The sequence below is a fragment of the Cygnus atratus genome, chromosome 4 (assembly GCF_013377495.2).
Source record: "Cygnus atratus isolate AKBS03 ecotype Queensland, Australia chromosome 4, CAtr_DNAZoo_HiC_assembly, whole genome shotgun sequence".
Lineage (NCBI taxonomy): Eukaryota > Metazoa > Chordata > Aves > Anseriformes > Anatidae > Cygnus > Cygnus atratus.
In genome coordinates, this window is record NC_066365.1 from 5,390,037 (window position 1) to 5,407,420 (window position 17,384).

Consider the following 17,384-nt stretch of genomic DNA (forward strand, 5'->3'; position numbering starts at 1 on the left):
AGCATAGAGCTTGCCAAGAGGCTTATAAATAAAAATACTGCTCTGCATCTAGAAATTGTCAGACACACAATAGTTTAAAAAGTTTGATAGGATCTGTACAAAACTGAAAGGTATATGTTTTTCTTACATGTGAAAGAAAACTCAGTAACAAACTCATTCTAAAAAGGATATAAACACTTCATTGATAAATGCATACACACACAAAATTCCCCCAAGATAGGAAATCCTGGGAGTTACAGACCACTTTTTCTTAGAATAATGTCACATAGTGATCCTGAGCAGGCCTTGACCTATGCTGTGCTGCATAAATTCCTTGGCCACGGTATAAACTTGGCCAGATAATTTTAACAGAGGGGCCGGCAGGCAGCTCCTACTTGCTACCAGCAATTACATCTCCTGGATATCCCTGCCTTTATCAAAAAAAAAGCACAGCACCAAGTTGGCATGTGAACTTCCTTTGATAGTTGAAAAACTGAACAGAGCTGTTTCTCATTGTATGAAAATCCTACAATAGCTCGAATGACCAAAAGGGGGAATCTACCACACAGAGGGTTTTCTTGTGAATTAGAAACCTATTTCGATGATGTACTAACTTGGAGTTCCCACCATTTAAACAATGCAAAATTATTTCTACTATTTTTGTGTGCTAAATATTGATTATTTATTTGAAGTGGAAAGGAATCTGCTGTCTTTCTTTGGAGACCCAACGAATCATTTCTCCCCCTCTTCAAACAAACAAAAAACCCCAACCAAACAAAAAATTCCCCCCCTTCCCCTCCCGTTTTGAATATTATAGGTTTCTCTCATACATAGGCATCACCCTTCCTCCCGCACAAAAGCCTAGCTCAAGTTCTGAATTTTACTAGGGAAAGGACCTGGAACCATCAACTTACTGCTTCATCACTTACACTGAGACACCGGGCAAGATACTTGATATTTCTATGCTTTATGTTTGCTAATTGCAACTTGCAAAGTGCATTTATCTTTACTCAAACATCTGCAGTGCTGAAACACTTGGAAAAACTAATATAAAATTGCTCGGTTTCTTAAAAGTACCATAAAACCTGTAGGAATTACAGTTATTTCTCTGTATTTTCCAACTTTTGGCAGGTGGCTAAATATTTTCAATTCTAGCACTGTAATAAAGGGTTTTAACATAACTAATTCAGAAAATTTCAACCAGAAATGTCATGGGCTTTAAAATACTGTTTTATCTGCTTCAACACCTATGTCACCTTTGCAAAGGTCAGCTGTTTCCTAGTTCCTTCAAGTTCCCCATTTCCCAAATACCCAGTGCTTACCAGGAAAACCTTCAAAAGTGATTCTGTCCCCAGGTACTGCCCCAGGTGGGGGAGCCAGAATTTCCACTTTTTCTGGGGAGCTGGCACACATCACCATTGCTTGAGATACGACTCCTCTCATCTTCGCAGGCTTCAAGTTACAGAGTAGTATTGCCATCCGATTCTGCATCTTGAGGGAGGAAAACAGAAGGATTTGAATACTTAATTGCCTAATGACTTAAATTATTTCATTCTAACAAAAGAATTACAATGAAGGCACCTTAACTAATACAAGAGAAGCACAAAACAATAGATGCATGATTAAAATGGCTGCACACTAGTACCAAATAACATCTAAACCACTTAAGAATTAGTCTGAGAATACCCAAGATGTAATAAAGGGTGAATTGTGATACACTTATCATGGATACATAAAACGTGAAAAACAGAAGTCCCAAAACCATATGATGCATTTCACCCACATTCCATCTTTACTCAATCTAAATCATCACTTCAGTCCACTTTCAGTATAGTATGATAAAAGAATCTCCATTTAAAAAACACTCTACAGATTAGGCTAGCTCATAGATAAGAAATTCTTAGTGCCCTGGAAACATACAGGTGTTTTACACAGTTAGCTAGCTCACTTCAGTCTTAAATTCTACCTTATTTAACCCAAATGTTTTGAATTTTTTGAACTGCTGAAAACAGCTGTACATACCGTACACTGCAATTTGTTAGAGCAAACAACTAACAAACCAGATTTCTTCTCTGTCCTTGAATGTTAGTAAAAATTATAACAGTAAATGAGAGAGAAAAAAACTGATAGAGGGAATAGTCACACTTTAGTCTAGAAAACAAAGCACACTTTCAAACTGAAAAGAAATTAAACCCAGAACATCCTTGAGACAGAAAAATGTATGCCTTTAATCCTGTACTCCTAATGCACGCAGTATATAACCATAAGTAATTCTAGATTTGACTTTGTGCATTTTATCCCAACATCCTGGTAGAATGAAGGAGAAAGCATGGGGGAAAAAGAAGCAAACTAAAATAGGGAAAAGTTTCCTGATGCTTACTACACAGAAAACACAAGAGTTCATTCTGGAAGTACAAGTGTTAAATTGCTCTTTAAGTAATCCTTGAAGTTACCTGTATAATTGATTGCTAAATAACTATCCCTCTATATTTCAAAATGAGATACTGTGACAGACAGGCTAATGAATAGGAATTAAAACTACTACACTGATTGCTATAAAGACAGAGTAAGTTGCAATGAAAATAGCAACCAAAAGCCCTCGTCAATTTCTTCCTCTCTTTTTGTTAAGTTTAAGATACTTGCCCTGCATCCTTAGTCCTTCACTTCTGATCATTGATGTGAGGCTCTTAGATCAAATGGGATTTAAGGAGGTGAAAATAAATAGGGAAAAAAAGAAACAGATACTTGAGAATTGTCTGAATTTCAAGAATGATTGCCTGAAACAGGCCTTGTTGCTAGGAGCACATGGAGATCCACTTCAAAAAGTCAAAACCAGTGGCAGAAATACTGCCAACTTCTGCAAATGTTTCAAAATCTTCTCCAATTCTCACCAGCTACTGCTGAAAGAGCTCAGCATTAGCACAGTCCACTTCATGTTTCTGTACCGTATCCCTATTACTGATGGCATGTTCTAAATGTGATATCAGAAGGTGCAGCTTCCAACTTGCCTTGACCATCAGCAGTGCACAAAAACACACTGTACTGCACATAAATGCGAGAAATGTTCACGCCTACAAGTGACTTACACTGCGTACTGAAACGTGAATGAAGATACACGTTTTGCTTCCCAACCTGAAGTAAAATCAGATAATACAGCCTCAAATAATGCTGCATTACAGTATAAAACAACAATAATAAATAGCTTAATCTTTGGTAAATTATGTTTCTAGTACTTGCTATGATGTATACGTTTTTAATTAAATATATGGCAATAGTCACACGCCAGGACTCCACAATGTTGTACACTGCAAAAACACAAAGATGGAAGCTCGTCCCAAAGAATTTACAGAGACTTGCTAACAGACACTTGCCAAAACAAAAACCAGACAGAAACTGTCCCTGATGAATGTGCAAGAATGACACCTAATTTTCTGTTAACGAGTATTCTGGATTATTTATTTCATACAGAAAGCAGGGTAAAGAGAAAGGACTGCTACTGTTGCTACATTCTCTACACTTTGTGTCCCTAACTTTATTTAGAAAAATTTTTAAGAGTTTTTTTTTTCCCCAAATGCTTTCCCAAGAGCAGGCTGCTAAAAACAAGCAATTTGAGCAATTTGAATTTGTGCCTACTGCAAATCCAGTAATTGGATACTATTAGGTGACCAGTGCAGAATAGTTATCATATTCAGTCATTTTTTCCCCATCAGTAAATTTCTGTATCCTAAAAACCACAAATATAACTTTAACTGCCTCCTGCATTTGCAGCCTCACCATGGGGAGGGGGCATGAATAGGGAATGAAAAGGCATTCGAGAAAGCGTAGCTTTTCCACACTAACATCAATTCCTTCACAGCCAGTTTGCAGTCGCTCAGTACAACACTCCTTTAATTGCCAAGCTTGCACTTGAATGTAGAAGAAGCCTTCAGTCAACTCCTCCCTCCTACTAACCCTCTAGAAGAGGTGTGAAAGGAAAAAGAGATCTTAAGTCTCAGGTTGTCAAACACAGAAGTGGACCAACTGAAAAAGAGAAAGAGGCAGACCCTATTCCTGCCAAGGGAGTAAAAAACATGGTTTGTATTCCACAGTTGTTTAAGCCACTTGCTGACAGGTATTTTTAAGTTAAATTTACCTTCCCTTCGCTTTCCTCTCTGCCAAAAATTTCAATGAGCTATAATGAGAGATGGAAAGCAAAGGTTTCAACAGTCTGGATGGTGGCAAAACCTTCATTACAGATTCTCCACTACATACTAGAAAACCTAAAGGGAGTCATATCTGCTTAATTTATAAGTATAGTGTGTAGCAAAGGCAATACAGAGGAATCAGAATAAGATCCCAGGACAGAAGCACTGAAAGGAGAAAAGAACTAACTTGAGGGAGGAGTACTTTTCCTTTTTTTGACTACTGTTAAGCCCTACTCTCACAATTTAATCTTTTTTTATTACTTTAAAAACCTTATAGCAGAATGAAAACATACCCTATAAAGAGGCAACGATCACAATTCCTTTAGGAAGGGATAGGTTCTCAGTAAATAATGTTGTTAATACCTGATCCAGAGGAACATGCTTCACTAAACCACTGACGACAGTCCTTGGACTTGCTTCTCCAACATCCACCTTTTCAACGTACAGAGAGTCTGCATCCGGGTGCTTTTCAGCAGTGATGATGCAGCCAACACGAAGATCCAGACGAGAAACATCTACAGGCTTTGAATCGCTACTTCCAGCAGCAGGCTGCTGTTTCTTTTCCTTCTTTTCACCTGTTGAAGGAAGTTCAGTTCAAGAAACAAAAATTAGTATAAAACCATGTATGCGACTATTTGCAAGGGAAAAGTGAGCTACCGTCTCAGAATCAAGTATAAATCCAGTGCAAAATGCAAATGACAAGTAAAGAGTTAGCACCTCTATTGCTAGTTTCCAGAAAGGAACTATCTTACACCTTCCAATTTAGATTGTTACTACATGTAATTTTCACTGTAGGACAGAGGTGTTTTCTTGCTTGTAAAATGAAGTCATCCTGACCTTAAATGTAGCTAAGATGTAAGTGACAAACATGCTCTGCCAAAGGCCATGTTGATAAGCCTAATAGTACTGCTTTCATAATTAGCAATTAACAAAAAGTCTTGCCTTGGTGTTTCACCAACAAATGAAACCAGACAATCATAAGCTATCGGGTTACAAGCGCTTCACAAAAGCTCCTGACTTCTTGCACTGCCAAATAACTGCAACTGAGGCGTTACAGTTGCAAAGCAAACCAGCAACCCTTCAAGATGACCTCAGCTAACACTATTTACTCCCCAGATAAACCAGTGTGTGAGTATGCTCATAGCTTATGAAATTCCACTGATGAGTAATAACTCCTTATCCAATTGTAACACAAGGGTTTGTTATCACCTATATATATATACTGTATACCGTAAAACAGGAGTTAAGCAATATCCCCCATACATAGCTTCCTATTTAGACATTCCTTGAGATAATCAAGCTACTTCCAGTTTGTATGTAAGGCTGTCCTGCTTGAAAGACATTCATGATTTGCTTAACGAACAATAATCTGTAGGGGATAAAGAAACATATAAAAAGTGCTTACTTAAAATAAGCATATTCTTTCATCCAGCGAAATGTATGTATTACCATAAACCGAATTCCCTTCATCAGCGTGAACTAAACTCCCTTTTCTAGGGAACAAAAAGCAAAAGTGGACGCAGCAACCAATGTGGTTCATGATCATTGCTCTGGTATAAGTATAAAATTCATTCATGTGCTCAAAGATAGAAAAGCAGCTTTTTTTTTTTAAACTTAATAGCTCTTCAAAAATATTTCAGTTCATATATGATGAATTAAAAGTACTAATGACTGAGATTTATTAATTTAAGTGTAATTATTGTGTATCCCTATGTTAAAGAGAAGCTGAAAAAAATGTCATCAATATAGTTGACATTTAATGCATGAGATCATTTTAAAGACCCATTATCTTTATCCTTTACGTCATTTCTAATTGTTCTCCACTTAATAGCATTCCTCTGCAATAGTCAGGAGCCAAACAATTACCCTCTAGCACCCTATTTCTCTTTAGGGAAAATGGAACCTGTCACCAAATAAAAAAAGAGATCACAGGGAAACATGTCTGTACCCAGCACACACACAGATGCACACAACAAACCCATTCCAATGCTGTGGCTAAGGAGAGAGCTGTTCTCTGGCCAGTGACAGAGTCAGCCCAGAATCAATCCAGAGAAGCATCACAGATGAAGGTTGTAAGAAGTGCAAGGAAGAACATGGAAATTACCAGAGAGGAAACAAGTGAGGCAGGTGACAGAAAGCAAAAGGGGTTGAGATATTCTGTAATTTTGTCATTTTCCAAGACTAAAAACCAAATTTTACATGTTAGCTACTTTGCTAGTTAATTACCATGTCTACAATAAGATGTTGAATTCCACAGAATTATCCTGTTCAGGGCTTCTAATTAATATTTATGCTATACTTCAACTTTTTCCGAATTCAGTATTGGAAAGAGAGAAGTCAAATAGATTACTTTCTAAATTTAAGCTGTTTACACAGGATAAGGGGAAATTCAATACAGGAAAGATTTCTTTTTCCTTACCAAGCCAATACTTGTTCTGTAGACAGTGATTAGTAGCAAAGAACAGTTAATTGCCTGATTAACATGTGATCTCTGCTCAGCTTTCATTTTACAGCTACATAAAATATTGACGTGTCATATGCTGAAGTACACCAAAAAATATGAAGTAGTTTATAAGCCTGCATACAACTCATCAGGAAAAACAGGTAACTAAAGCAAACACATACAGTGCCCTACCACCATAATATACAAGCTCTGAAAGGATATACAAATAAGTTCACAGCAAATTAATAATAATTTGCATAAAATAATGACTTTTAGACAAGTTTAATAAGATACATACCTACACTTCTGTGCAAATGTAACAGATTCTTATGCCTTTTTCTCTCTTAATAGAGTTTGTTAAAGAGAAGTCAATACAGACAGCTGAAAAAGTAAAAGCCTCGTATAAGGAAGCTATCCAGTCTGCCAAAAAGTGCTCTGAACTTCGTGTCCTTGTTCTCCCTTTGGTTTTTGGGGTTGTGTTTTTTTTCTTGGTGGTAATGGTGGTATGTGTTTATAGTTTTTTTTTTAAATAAAGGAGTTCAGTAACATTAAAAGAAATTTGGCATGTAACCCACCTAAGATTTTGCAGCTTGATGGCCTTAGATTCAAGTACTTCCAAGATTTTAAGGGTTAGCACATGACTCTTCCTACCATGGCTATATGAACTGTTTTTTTCAGTCCCCAGAATGATTTAAAAGTACTTGCATAAATTAAATGGCTTGTGTCTATCACAGTTAAGAAAAATTAAAATACCTTTTTTTTCTACTTTTTCCTTCTTTTTCTTTTCTTCATCTTCACCTTTAACATGATCTTTTGGGCCAGGAGATGATGTAACTGCTGTGGGTTGTGGATCACCATCTGCAAACGAAGCTGTAGAAACAGCTGTACCAGGAGGAACTGCGATCTGTTTTACTAAAAATTGAAATACCGAAGTTAGAAAGGGTACTAAAACTTGGAACAATGCAACATGTTAAGTTCCCAATGTAAATGAAAAAGTAGAGACTGAAAATTTTGCTTAAAATGCCTAAACAATCACAACTGCTGAGTAGTAAAGTACAACGTTACAGAGCAGACATCAGAACTCAATTTATATATGACTACTCTGATCACTTGCTATGATGTTAAGAACAATGTCTTCAGCTACATACTTTTTAAATTGTGAAAAAATGCTAAATACAAGAAAATATATAAACAAAGTCTTTTTGTAGCTTACTTCAACATCTAGTTATCTTCACTACTAACTCCTTATTCTTCATTTGGGTTTCATAGAATCATAGCATATCCTGAGTTGGAACGGACCCACAAGGATCATCAGGTCCAACTCCTGGCTCCACACAGGACCACCCAAAAACCAGATTGTGTGTCTGAGAGTATTGTCCAAACACTTCTTGAACTCAGTCAGGCTCGGTGCCATGACCACTTCCCTGGGGAGCCTGTCCCAGTGTCCAACCACGCTCTCAGTGAAGAACCTTTTCCTAACACCCAGCCCGACCTTCCCCTGTCCCAGCTTCCTGCTGTTCCCTTGGGTCAGTTTTGTTTTTGTGTTTGCCTCATTTACCTTTTAGCTATTAGCTCATTATATGTAAGACTACACGATAATTTTCTCCCAATAAAATTAAATTTAATAGGGTAGTCAGATCACTCCAACTCTTTCTTCTGATTAACTAAAGAAAATGAGCCTGAAAAAAAAATCATTCTAAGAAAGTATCTGCAGCCTCACAATGATCTGTTGATACCACACCTTCCTAAATTCTCCATGTTTCGTTTATATTTCTTTTTAAATTGCTGATAGTAAGATGATTTCCAGATTGATATATCTCACCAGATGACAACTTAAGAATCACCTTCCTTCTACTTTCTACTCTTCAAAGGATATGATTCTATTAACCATATGCCTTCTATTAACACCATTTAACAAATCATTGTACTGAGTAACCATTATTATTGACAAGTTGATTAATCTTTCTGGTATCACTATTATACTGTTCCACATTCTGCACACATGCTTTTCTTTTTTTACACCTTAGACGTTAAGTTCTCTGAAGAATTGCACCGAGTTTATTGATACCTGCTCTCCAACACAAAAAAACTTGCACAAGTTACTTTTTTCAATCACTTGAATCAGATTTATACAAAAAATGCTTGCTGTTTTGCTTATTAGTTATAGAAAGACATTATTAAAAAAAACCTGAAATAAATCACTTGACTATGTTCATCAGATTTCTGTGCTCAATCGCTTAATATTGTCACACCCAAAACACACTAATTTACTGCAAAATAAAAGATCTGAATTTCTACTATCTTTTAGATAAAAAAGATAAAAAAGGAAAGATACGTATCATGCAAAATATTAATTTCCTTACTCTTGTTATGTTCTATAAACCCATCTTGGAAAAATCTATGTACCTTAAGACTTTGCTCTCAGACATAATAGAAATTTTGCAAAATATCTTGTCTCTGTCAAGAATTACTGTGGACTAACATATGATGGAGAAATATAAACTAATGGTTTGGTTTAGTACATGAAAGGGCTTTATTCATACCAAAAGGAGGAAAAAAAAAATCTGTATTTATAAAATGTTAGTCTTTTTGAAGACTGAACGCATTGTTTTACCAGTAAACAGTCAGTATGGTTGAATGCTAGCATCTAGATACACTGGGTACTATCTTACCATACTGACAGCTTGTGTAAACATAGTAATAATTGTTGAAGGTAGAAGAGGTTTTCTTTGGAAATAATTTTAAAGAAAGCATGCCACATCTGAAACACTTCAGTTTCAATTTTCCTTCTTTTTTACTACGGAATTATATAATGATGGTGTGAGCTGAGTAGAGCTACACAGAAGAGTGCAAAGAAGGAAAAATAATGCAATGAAAGGCTGGTCTTACCAAAGCATGAAATCAAAATTCAAGACATTGTTTCTAGTTTTATACTGCCACAGATTTTCTAATAAATCACTATCTGTACATTGAACAATGGCTCAATTTTCCATAGGGATTTCAGTCAAACTGGATAAAATTACACAACACTATCAAAAAGTGTCAAAGTTTCAGCCATTTTCAAGGTATTGTGAGTGCTCATAGACATCATTCAAGTTTGGGGCTCATTATAAAAGACACCACTACAAAAACATACAAAGAACCAGTTCCATGTCTGATAAAGATTTGGCACATATACCTGTTACACTTGCAGCTTACTAGAATGTTGGAAGTAGGCAACTTCTCATAGGCATGGAATCTAGGAAAATCCAGAGTTTATGAGAGATGCCACAGTCACAAAAAGATAAAAAGGTAGTAAGATAGCACAAAACATGACCAAAAACTAGATCTAATTTGTGTCAAGATAGGACTTCTTTCCCCACCTCCATTTCGAATTTCTGCCTGAATCAGCTCTTGTTTCAGCCCTTCAATTTCTTTCTTCAGTTTAGCATTTTCCACACGAAGCTTCTTCTCTTCTCGGAGCGATGCCTGCAAGACTAAAGTTGACACTATATTAAAAACAATAGGCTTCAATAATTAGCATTCATTACTTGGCAAAAGGTTTTGTTTTTAAGAGAGAAATGAAATGTAGCGAGCCAAATACCAAAAAACTGGCAACTTTCAAGAAATTTATTACTACAGATATTTTTAGAATTTTTGTTGTTGCTGTTAAAATTGGCATTTTCCCCTCTTTTTTTTTGGAACATAATATTTATTTACTCAAGTTGCCTCTTAATATAGTAGTTTTTCAGTCTCCTTAGTTGACTCACAAGAGAAAATTCCAAGAAACCTACTAAAAAAGCAGCTTAAACATGTTTGTAATATGGAGCACCTTCATTCACTGATACTGATCTGTGTAAAATATCAAAGTTGAAGGTATGATATTCTTTAGAGAATCCCATAGTGGTGAAAAAGCAGTAACACATTCATGCAAACTGATAGTCTTATATGCTTCCCAAGTGCCTTTCTCCCCCTCTAAAGGAGGGGTGTCATATATTGCATTTTCATAATCTCTTTGTGTCATTGGTCTTCCCTTCGTTCATGCTTTTTTATTTCAGAATAAGCAGCTTCAACAAACCCGCAAACCACGAGACAGTGAAAAGGTGCTACTATTACAAGCTTGGTCTTTGAGAACCCGAAACACACTTGAAATGCTGACAGCACGAATGAAGTTGTCCATGTTCTCATTTTTTCTGATGAGCATTTAACGTTAACCACATTGGCTAACAAGCTTATCATAAGACAGAGAATTCCTTACTAGCTTTCTCCTTGAGCAGAGCAACTTGCTGCTTGAGGTATTCAATAACTTGATCGGCCTCTGCACCCTTCTGCTCCAGTCTGTTCAGCACCGCATTGTTGGCTGCCATCTTTATCAAGAAACGGGATAAAAACCTAGACAAATAACAGATGGTCTAAAATTAATTACTTCTTCATGTAATTAATGTTACCAACCCTTACCACATGAAGCAGTTCTAAAAGCAGTTGCTGAGTAAGAAAATTTGCTAAGCGAACAAGCTGGGCTCCCACCTCCTAATGCAAAGCCTAAACAAAAAGCTATGTTAAACAGAATCTGATGTTTGACAGCTGCTTTCAAGTATTTTGGAAGAAAAGCAACTTTCTTCCCAGCTGCAGAAAACATGTTCTTGCTTCATGAAACAGAAAAAATTCCACCTTCTGAAAAAGAAAGGTTTAGAGAATACCGCGAATATGTGGAGGTTGGGGGGAACAAAATAAAAGGAAAAAGGTTAGACCGAAGAACAACGTATCCTGGTTTTATCTGACAAAATTATGAAGTGTACCCAGAATTTTATTGAAGGTAAGGAAATAGAAACATCCCACAAAAGTTTCCAAACTTTTCTAATGAATTGATTCAGAAGGTATGAATCCTTTACACAGTGTGGTTGTGCATACTTTCACTGTTATTTCACTTTTCAAGCAGCAGAATTCACCAGCATTTTTAATCCTCTCTGACTAATGTGACTTTTACTGCAGGTTTCTAGCTTCAGATTTATTTTAGCTCTGATTTTGATCATCTCATTTTGTTTCCACTGCAATGGAGGGTCAAGCACCCAGGTAACAAATTCAAGAATCAGGAAATATAAAGAAAAGTAAGTGTAAGAAAACAAATAAATGCTGTCCAGTTTTCTTTCTGGATGTTCAGTTTCTTTTACTGGGTTCTCTAATATTCCAGAAACTAGCTATGCCTTGTGTACAGCCCTTATTTGTTCAATCCTTCCAAACATGATCCACTTTCTTCCCTGCAACATTTGCATCTAAACCTAAAGACTCAAGTATTAGCAACAGAATGACGAAATACAGTCACTCATATCTGCAACATGGTGCTTCTACCCTCTGCCCAGGACCTAAAAGATAAAAGAATCCGTACTAACAGCTGCCTTATGTAAATCAACAAAGAAAACAGATTATAGGTGGGAAGAAAAGATGCCCTGCAGATCTTCACAAGTAGCAGTGAGGTAATTCCTGTGAATTTGCCCATGAACTGCAACAAAGGGAAGAACTGGTAAGAAACTAGTGATCCAGATCCACACACTGGCTCCCAAACCTTATCAGAGCCCCCAAATGCCTCTTCTCATACCGAATTGGCAAGAAAATTTTTCATTTTATTGCAAGATTATTCTGACACTCTGACTTAAGTCTGCTTTAACATGCGAATGAATATACTCTGTTGGGATTTGCAACAAAAGTCACGAATTGGGTATAGTGTAATTAAAAGTTCTTGAAGGAAAACTTGTAAAGCCAAAGAGATACAGTAGTCCAACAGACGATATATGGGCTATATTCTTCCTGCAAGTGATGAATGAACAACTATCTTGCCTTCTTTGCAATCTAAGACAGTGGAAGCCTGTTCGACACACATCAGTTTCCTAAAAGATGGAGGAAGTATCACTGTCATCACACCCTCCCCCCATCCACAACACGTTTTTCTTTTTAAAAGCAAGAAAATCTCATGGATAGAAAAGCAGCAGGAATCACCTTCATGAGACAACTAAAGTAATTTTAATACTCAAATTCATCTCTGCAATGAAATTTATTTTTTTCCATGTGCAGCATGCAGGATCTGTTATTTATGAAGTCTGAAAAATCCTGAGGGTTTTAGAAAGGAAAAAAGTGATTCAAGTAAGTTACTGATTTAGATATCAAATGGAAATAAACAAAAATATTATGGCACAACACAGCATAATATAAAGCCTGGGGTATTACTGTCTGCATACCAGTAAGATTTCTTGCAAGCTCGATAATCTCTCAGGGGAGCACAATACTAACAGTGGAAACTTTGCCAACAACAACAGAAAATGCTACTAAAACTTCAAAGTGAACAGAATTGGTACATTTGATAGGTTTTAGCCAAGTTGGCTAATGAACTGAAGATCTGGAAATAAAGTTACATGATTACAATGGGTAGACATTTTCCCACTTGTCAAATAAATTTCTGGAGACCTAGTATTGTAACAATAACACAAAGGAATAGGTATTTCCGATGCTAATATAAAGAGCCAACAGGCTGAAATCACTGCTGCACAGGCACATGAACCCATAAAGCAATGTGATAAAAATGCATCCAAAAAGGGCACAATCTTTTTTTTGTTTGTTTCTAAGATCCATCCTTACTATAAAACACAAAACACATAAAAACCCATCAGTATTGCAACAATCAAAGGTTAGTCATTTTTTCCCTTTCCCCTCTGTTATCCTGCCCATCCCACAAGAAAAACTAGTGGCGATACAAAAATTAAAAGAATTTAAAAATGGCAATAATATAGCACAATGATTTATTTATTTATTTATTTTTAAGCAAAAACAACTGAAACTGAAGTCACTTCATACAATTGTGTCCCTTCTTCATATACAAAAGTTGTGGAAAAAACAAGTATGGAGTTGCTACAGCAGTGGAACAGACCTTCTGAAAAGGGGGACCAACTGGTTTACAGCCAGAAAATGTGCTTAACCTCAGACCTCCGATTCCTGCTTTGTTATCTGCACTGCCCCAGACCTACTGGGCAGCAGTAATAGAGCTCCATCTTCAAACATTTGTGAAGTTAGGTATCAGTATGTAGAAGTGGTTTCATTTCTCATCATTCTATTTGCTAACTTCAAAGAGCTGCCCACCTTTTCCAACAGAAAGCACAGCTTGCTGGGATCTTCTAAGTAGCTACAGTCCCCCAACATAAGAAAACAGGCATTTTTCTATGTTGTTTCCCAAGATCACCCAATGTAGAAGGGTCCCAAAAGTAGCAAGCCTCAATATTAGCCATATAGTACAAACTATCCCAAAACACCAATGTTTTACAAATACTGGTTTAGCGAAACTGGCCCAGATGTTAGACTTTGTCCAGATCAAATAATGAACAGACCAAGACAGTAAAAACCTAAACCTTGGTGTATCTTACTCTTCAATATTAATATTATCTGCTTCTAAAAGCAACAAAAAGCCAAAACCCCAATAAAACTAATGACAAGATTTAAAACTTAAACTCTAAAAATTGTTTTTGGAATCTATCCCTAGTCCGAAGATGGAACCAATTACTTTTCACTTATTGGAAAAGCAATCACTTAACCAAAACCCAGAAATTGGAAGCCAACTGACTCCCCAAAACTAAAATAACTAGCTCTACACATTCCATCTTCCAGCTGCAGGTTTAAAAACAAGTCAGTACTTTCAAGTACTCAGCTTTTTCTTGCAATGCTTTGTTAACACCAACACACAAAGTAAGATTACTAACCGTATTCTAACCGTATAAGTCAACACGTTCCCTGTGTATGCTTTGAGTACATCTATGATAGTGATGCAGCTTTTGTTTTAGCATTTTTAAGTCAGTAAGGTTTTACGTTCTTTTCTTACAGCCATCTCATTTCTTGTTCTCATTCTTTCCTACAGGCCTTAGTGGAACACAACCAAACGCCATGTGATCACCCTGGGCATGCGCTGAGACAAAGAATTCATCAAGTAACATACAATGAAATAAAATCACCACAACTGCCTGCTTCTCTTCTCTTCCTCTCCCATTCCCATCAGGAAAAGTAGCCCATTAAATGGAAAGCCAAGCCAAGACCAACGATGAGGCAAGGAGCCGCTATAGAAGAAAGTAAACATTTATAAGAGCACATTCACTTTTCAATTGAAATGCTCTGTTCATACTGAGGTTTGTCATTATGAAGCAGTAGCTGCAGGATTAACCTTATTCTTAAAGTTACCAACGCTCCAAAGATTATTCAGCATTTGAGAAATGTTATTAAGTTCACTAACAAACTATACGAAACTATTCATGGCAACTTCTCTCCCTAAGCTTTTGATCTTAAGCCTGAAGTAGCTCTCAAATGAAACCCCTTTTCTTCTTCCATGAGATATCTCAAGACGCACCATGGTTTTCAACTTGTATAGCAGCATGCTCTACTTTCTGTAAAAGACAGAAAGCATCAACCACCACTTGGTTTCTGCAAAGAGTGTGTTCAAAGACTTCTTTCTGAGCATCTTTTTCTGGGATGGTCATTTCTGGCAGACAATCTTACAAAAACCCATAAATATAACAGAATGTGCCAGCTGTTTGCCAGATTCTGCTTCCCTGTGCTCTACACTTCTATGAACTGTCAGGACACAAGGTGAAGCAGATTTAAAAATCTCACATCACACCATTTTATTCCGTAGAGTAAGGAACAGTAGTGATCAGATCAAAACAGAAGAAAAACAGAGTGAAGATGACTCGAAAGATCAGTGCAATGAGGAGATTGTTTTACTTGCCCCACATTCTCCTGCCTCCAGAGAGTCAGGATTCATGCTTGAAAATGAATTTTCTCTTCAAAGTTTCTCCTAATTCCTGATAAACTATGCCAGACCTGATGCTGTAAACATTTTTGGATAAGATTTGATTCACGTTTTCGGTATGAAAAATTGGAGCTTAATTTTCAAAACTGCACGACTTTAAAATAAAAAACTGAGGTAGGCTACAATTGATTAGTTCTGAGATCATGTCTTAGTTTTCACTTGGCCATCTCCCTACTTCAGTCAAAGCACAGAAGATCAGCAGCAGCTTCAATCTGTCATTCGGGAGGCAATGCTCCATGTCATTTAGCTGCACACTTGCAGTAATGCACTTTTATTGCTCGCCCGTTTTGGAAACCAGCTGTATTTAGTAAGTGCCAAGCATGTGCCTATTCCTATTGCTCCATTCTCTTCTCAAAAGGTTTGGGTCTTTCACTCAATTTTTGTTACACACTGAAAAATGTGGTCGTGGCGTTTACACCCAAATATTCCATCTAAGGAAACACGATTGTAAAAGACTGATTCTCCATCTTTTGAGGCCTAAAAATATTTAGAGGTATTTATCTGAAACTGCCATGATCACAAATTTTCATCTGTGGAAAAATATAACTTCTTGATTGCAAAATAAAGTAAACCAAGAAGCTGTTCACAGAGCTTTCAATCACAGAGAAACTTCAGAAAACGTGCCTTTCAAGCCCATTTATGGATAAGCTGAAGTATCAGTAAATACCAATGCAGTGTGATACTGAGAAAGAAAGCAAGTATCTCAGATACTAGACCCATTTTTTGCATTGCTCGCAACTCCTTCATGATGATCAAAGCCCTAGTTTGCTAGTTCTAATACAGCAAGAAGGCATAACCCACCCCATTACACTTAAAGATCATCTCACCCACATTGAAAAGACAAACATGTATTAAGACTTAACTACCAGCTCATCTCTTTCAGAGCATACATAGCTAGCTCTGCAAGGAAAGAACACAGGTTTCCCGAGTCTCACCTTGTCAAAGTAAATTTGTATAATTAAAAATATGCCTCGGAACCCTAAACATGGAAATGACAGAAAAGTAGATGTTCACCTGGACTCTTCTCCACATACAGGAAAGGAGACGTGCAAATGATATTTTTGGCATAATGATAGCAAACACTGGAATAGCAGCAACTAGCAATGATAGCAGATTTAAAATAAAGCTGTACTTTCTTATGATGCCAGAATTTCGAGCATTATTCATAATTTCAGTGTAAAAACTCCAAGTCTACAAATGATTATTAAATCAACCATTACAGAATCTCATTTTTGACTCACAGTACCAGATCAGTGATCACCTGCCAGGTACTAGAAGTGTGGCACTGTAAAACATGAAATGAAATTTTAACCGTTATCTTGTATTTTGCTAAAAGAAAGAACACAGCTTTTGAGAAAAACAGAATTACAGCCTAAGATGTAAGAGAATATTGTGAAGTAAAGAAATAGAGTCTTGTAAATTTATCAGTGCAATTTTCCTTGTTCTCCCCAGACAAGTGATTGTTTTGACTAGGGCTTTAAACAGCCGAGCAGCCCGAGTATTGTTGTTGTTATTACCGTTATTTCTGGAGCACTTAACTACACTTTTTAAAGTATTCATAAACTATAAACTCCTGTGTAGTCAGTATTGAAAGCAATTCGCCAAGCAGCAAATTATTAATCAAAGTTGTACATTTCTGCCATATGTTATTTCAACTCACATCTTTTGTACCGAGACTCAGAATAATTGCTTTGCAGATTTCCAAACAACTAACATGTCTAACACCGGCCATCCAAGAAGCGATGCCAGCCCTAGGAAATGATTTGCTGGCCCTGGAGACTACAGTTCAACCCTTCTGGCTGCCAGATAAATCAGGCTCAATCCCAGCTGCAGACAGGTCCTTTAGTAGTCCTAAGAGCCTACCCCTCCCTATTTTAAAGGGCTGTAAAGAGTAAAAACACACACAAGCAAACCTTTTCGTATTGAAAAAATAGCACAGCATGAAAGAGTTTTTTTC

The 17,384-nt window shown here is 36.7% G+C and overlaps 1 protein-coding gene across 2 annotated transcripts in view; it reads right to left on the reverse strand.

Annotated features, from left to right (window-relative positions):
* AIMP1 (aminoacyl tRNA synthetase complex interacting multifunctional protein 1) overlaps window positions 1–17,384 on the reverse strand; it is a 36,120-nt gene that overhangs the window by 6,869 nt on the left and 11,867 nt on the right. For both annotated transcript variants that reach the window (XM_035541985.2, XM_035541975.2), the window contains exons 2-6: window positions 10,844–10,977; window positions 9,969–10,082; window positions 7,360–7,518; window positions 4,527–4,738; window positions 1,302–1,470 (exon numbers count right to left, since the gene is read on the reverse strand). In XM_035541985.2, the coding sequence (XP_035397878.1) occupies window positions 1,302–1,470; window positions 4,527–4,738; window positions 7,360–7,518; window positions 9,969–10,082; window positions 10,844–10,952 (763 nt within the window). In that variant the 5' untranslated portion in view covers window positions 10,953–10,977. The remainder of the gene's footprint in view (window positions 1–1,301; window positions 1,471–4,526; window positions 4,739–7,359; window positions 7,519–9,968; window positions 10,083–10,843; window positions 10,978–17,384) is intronic.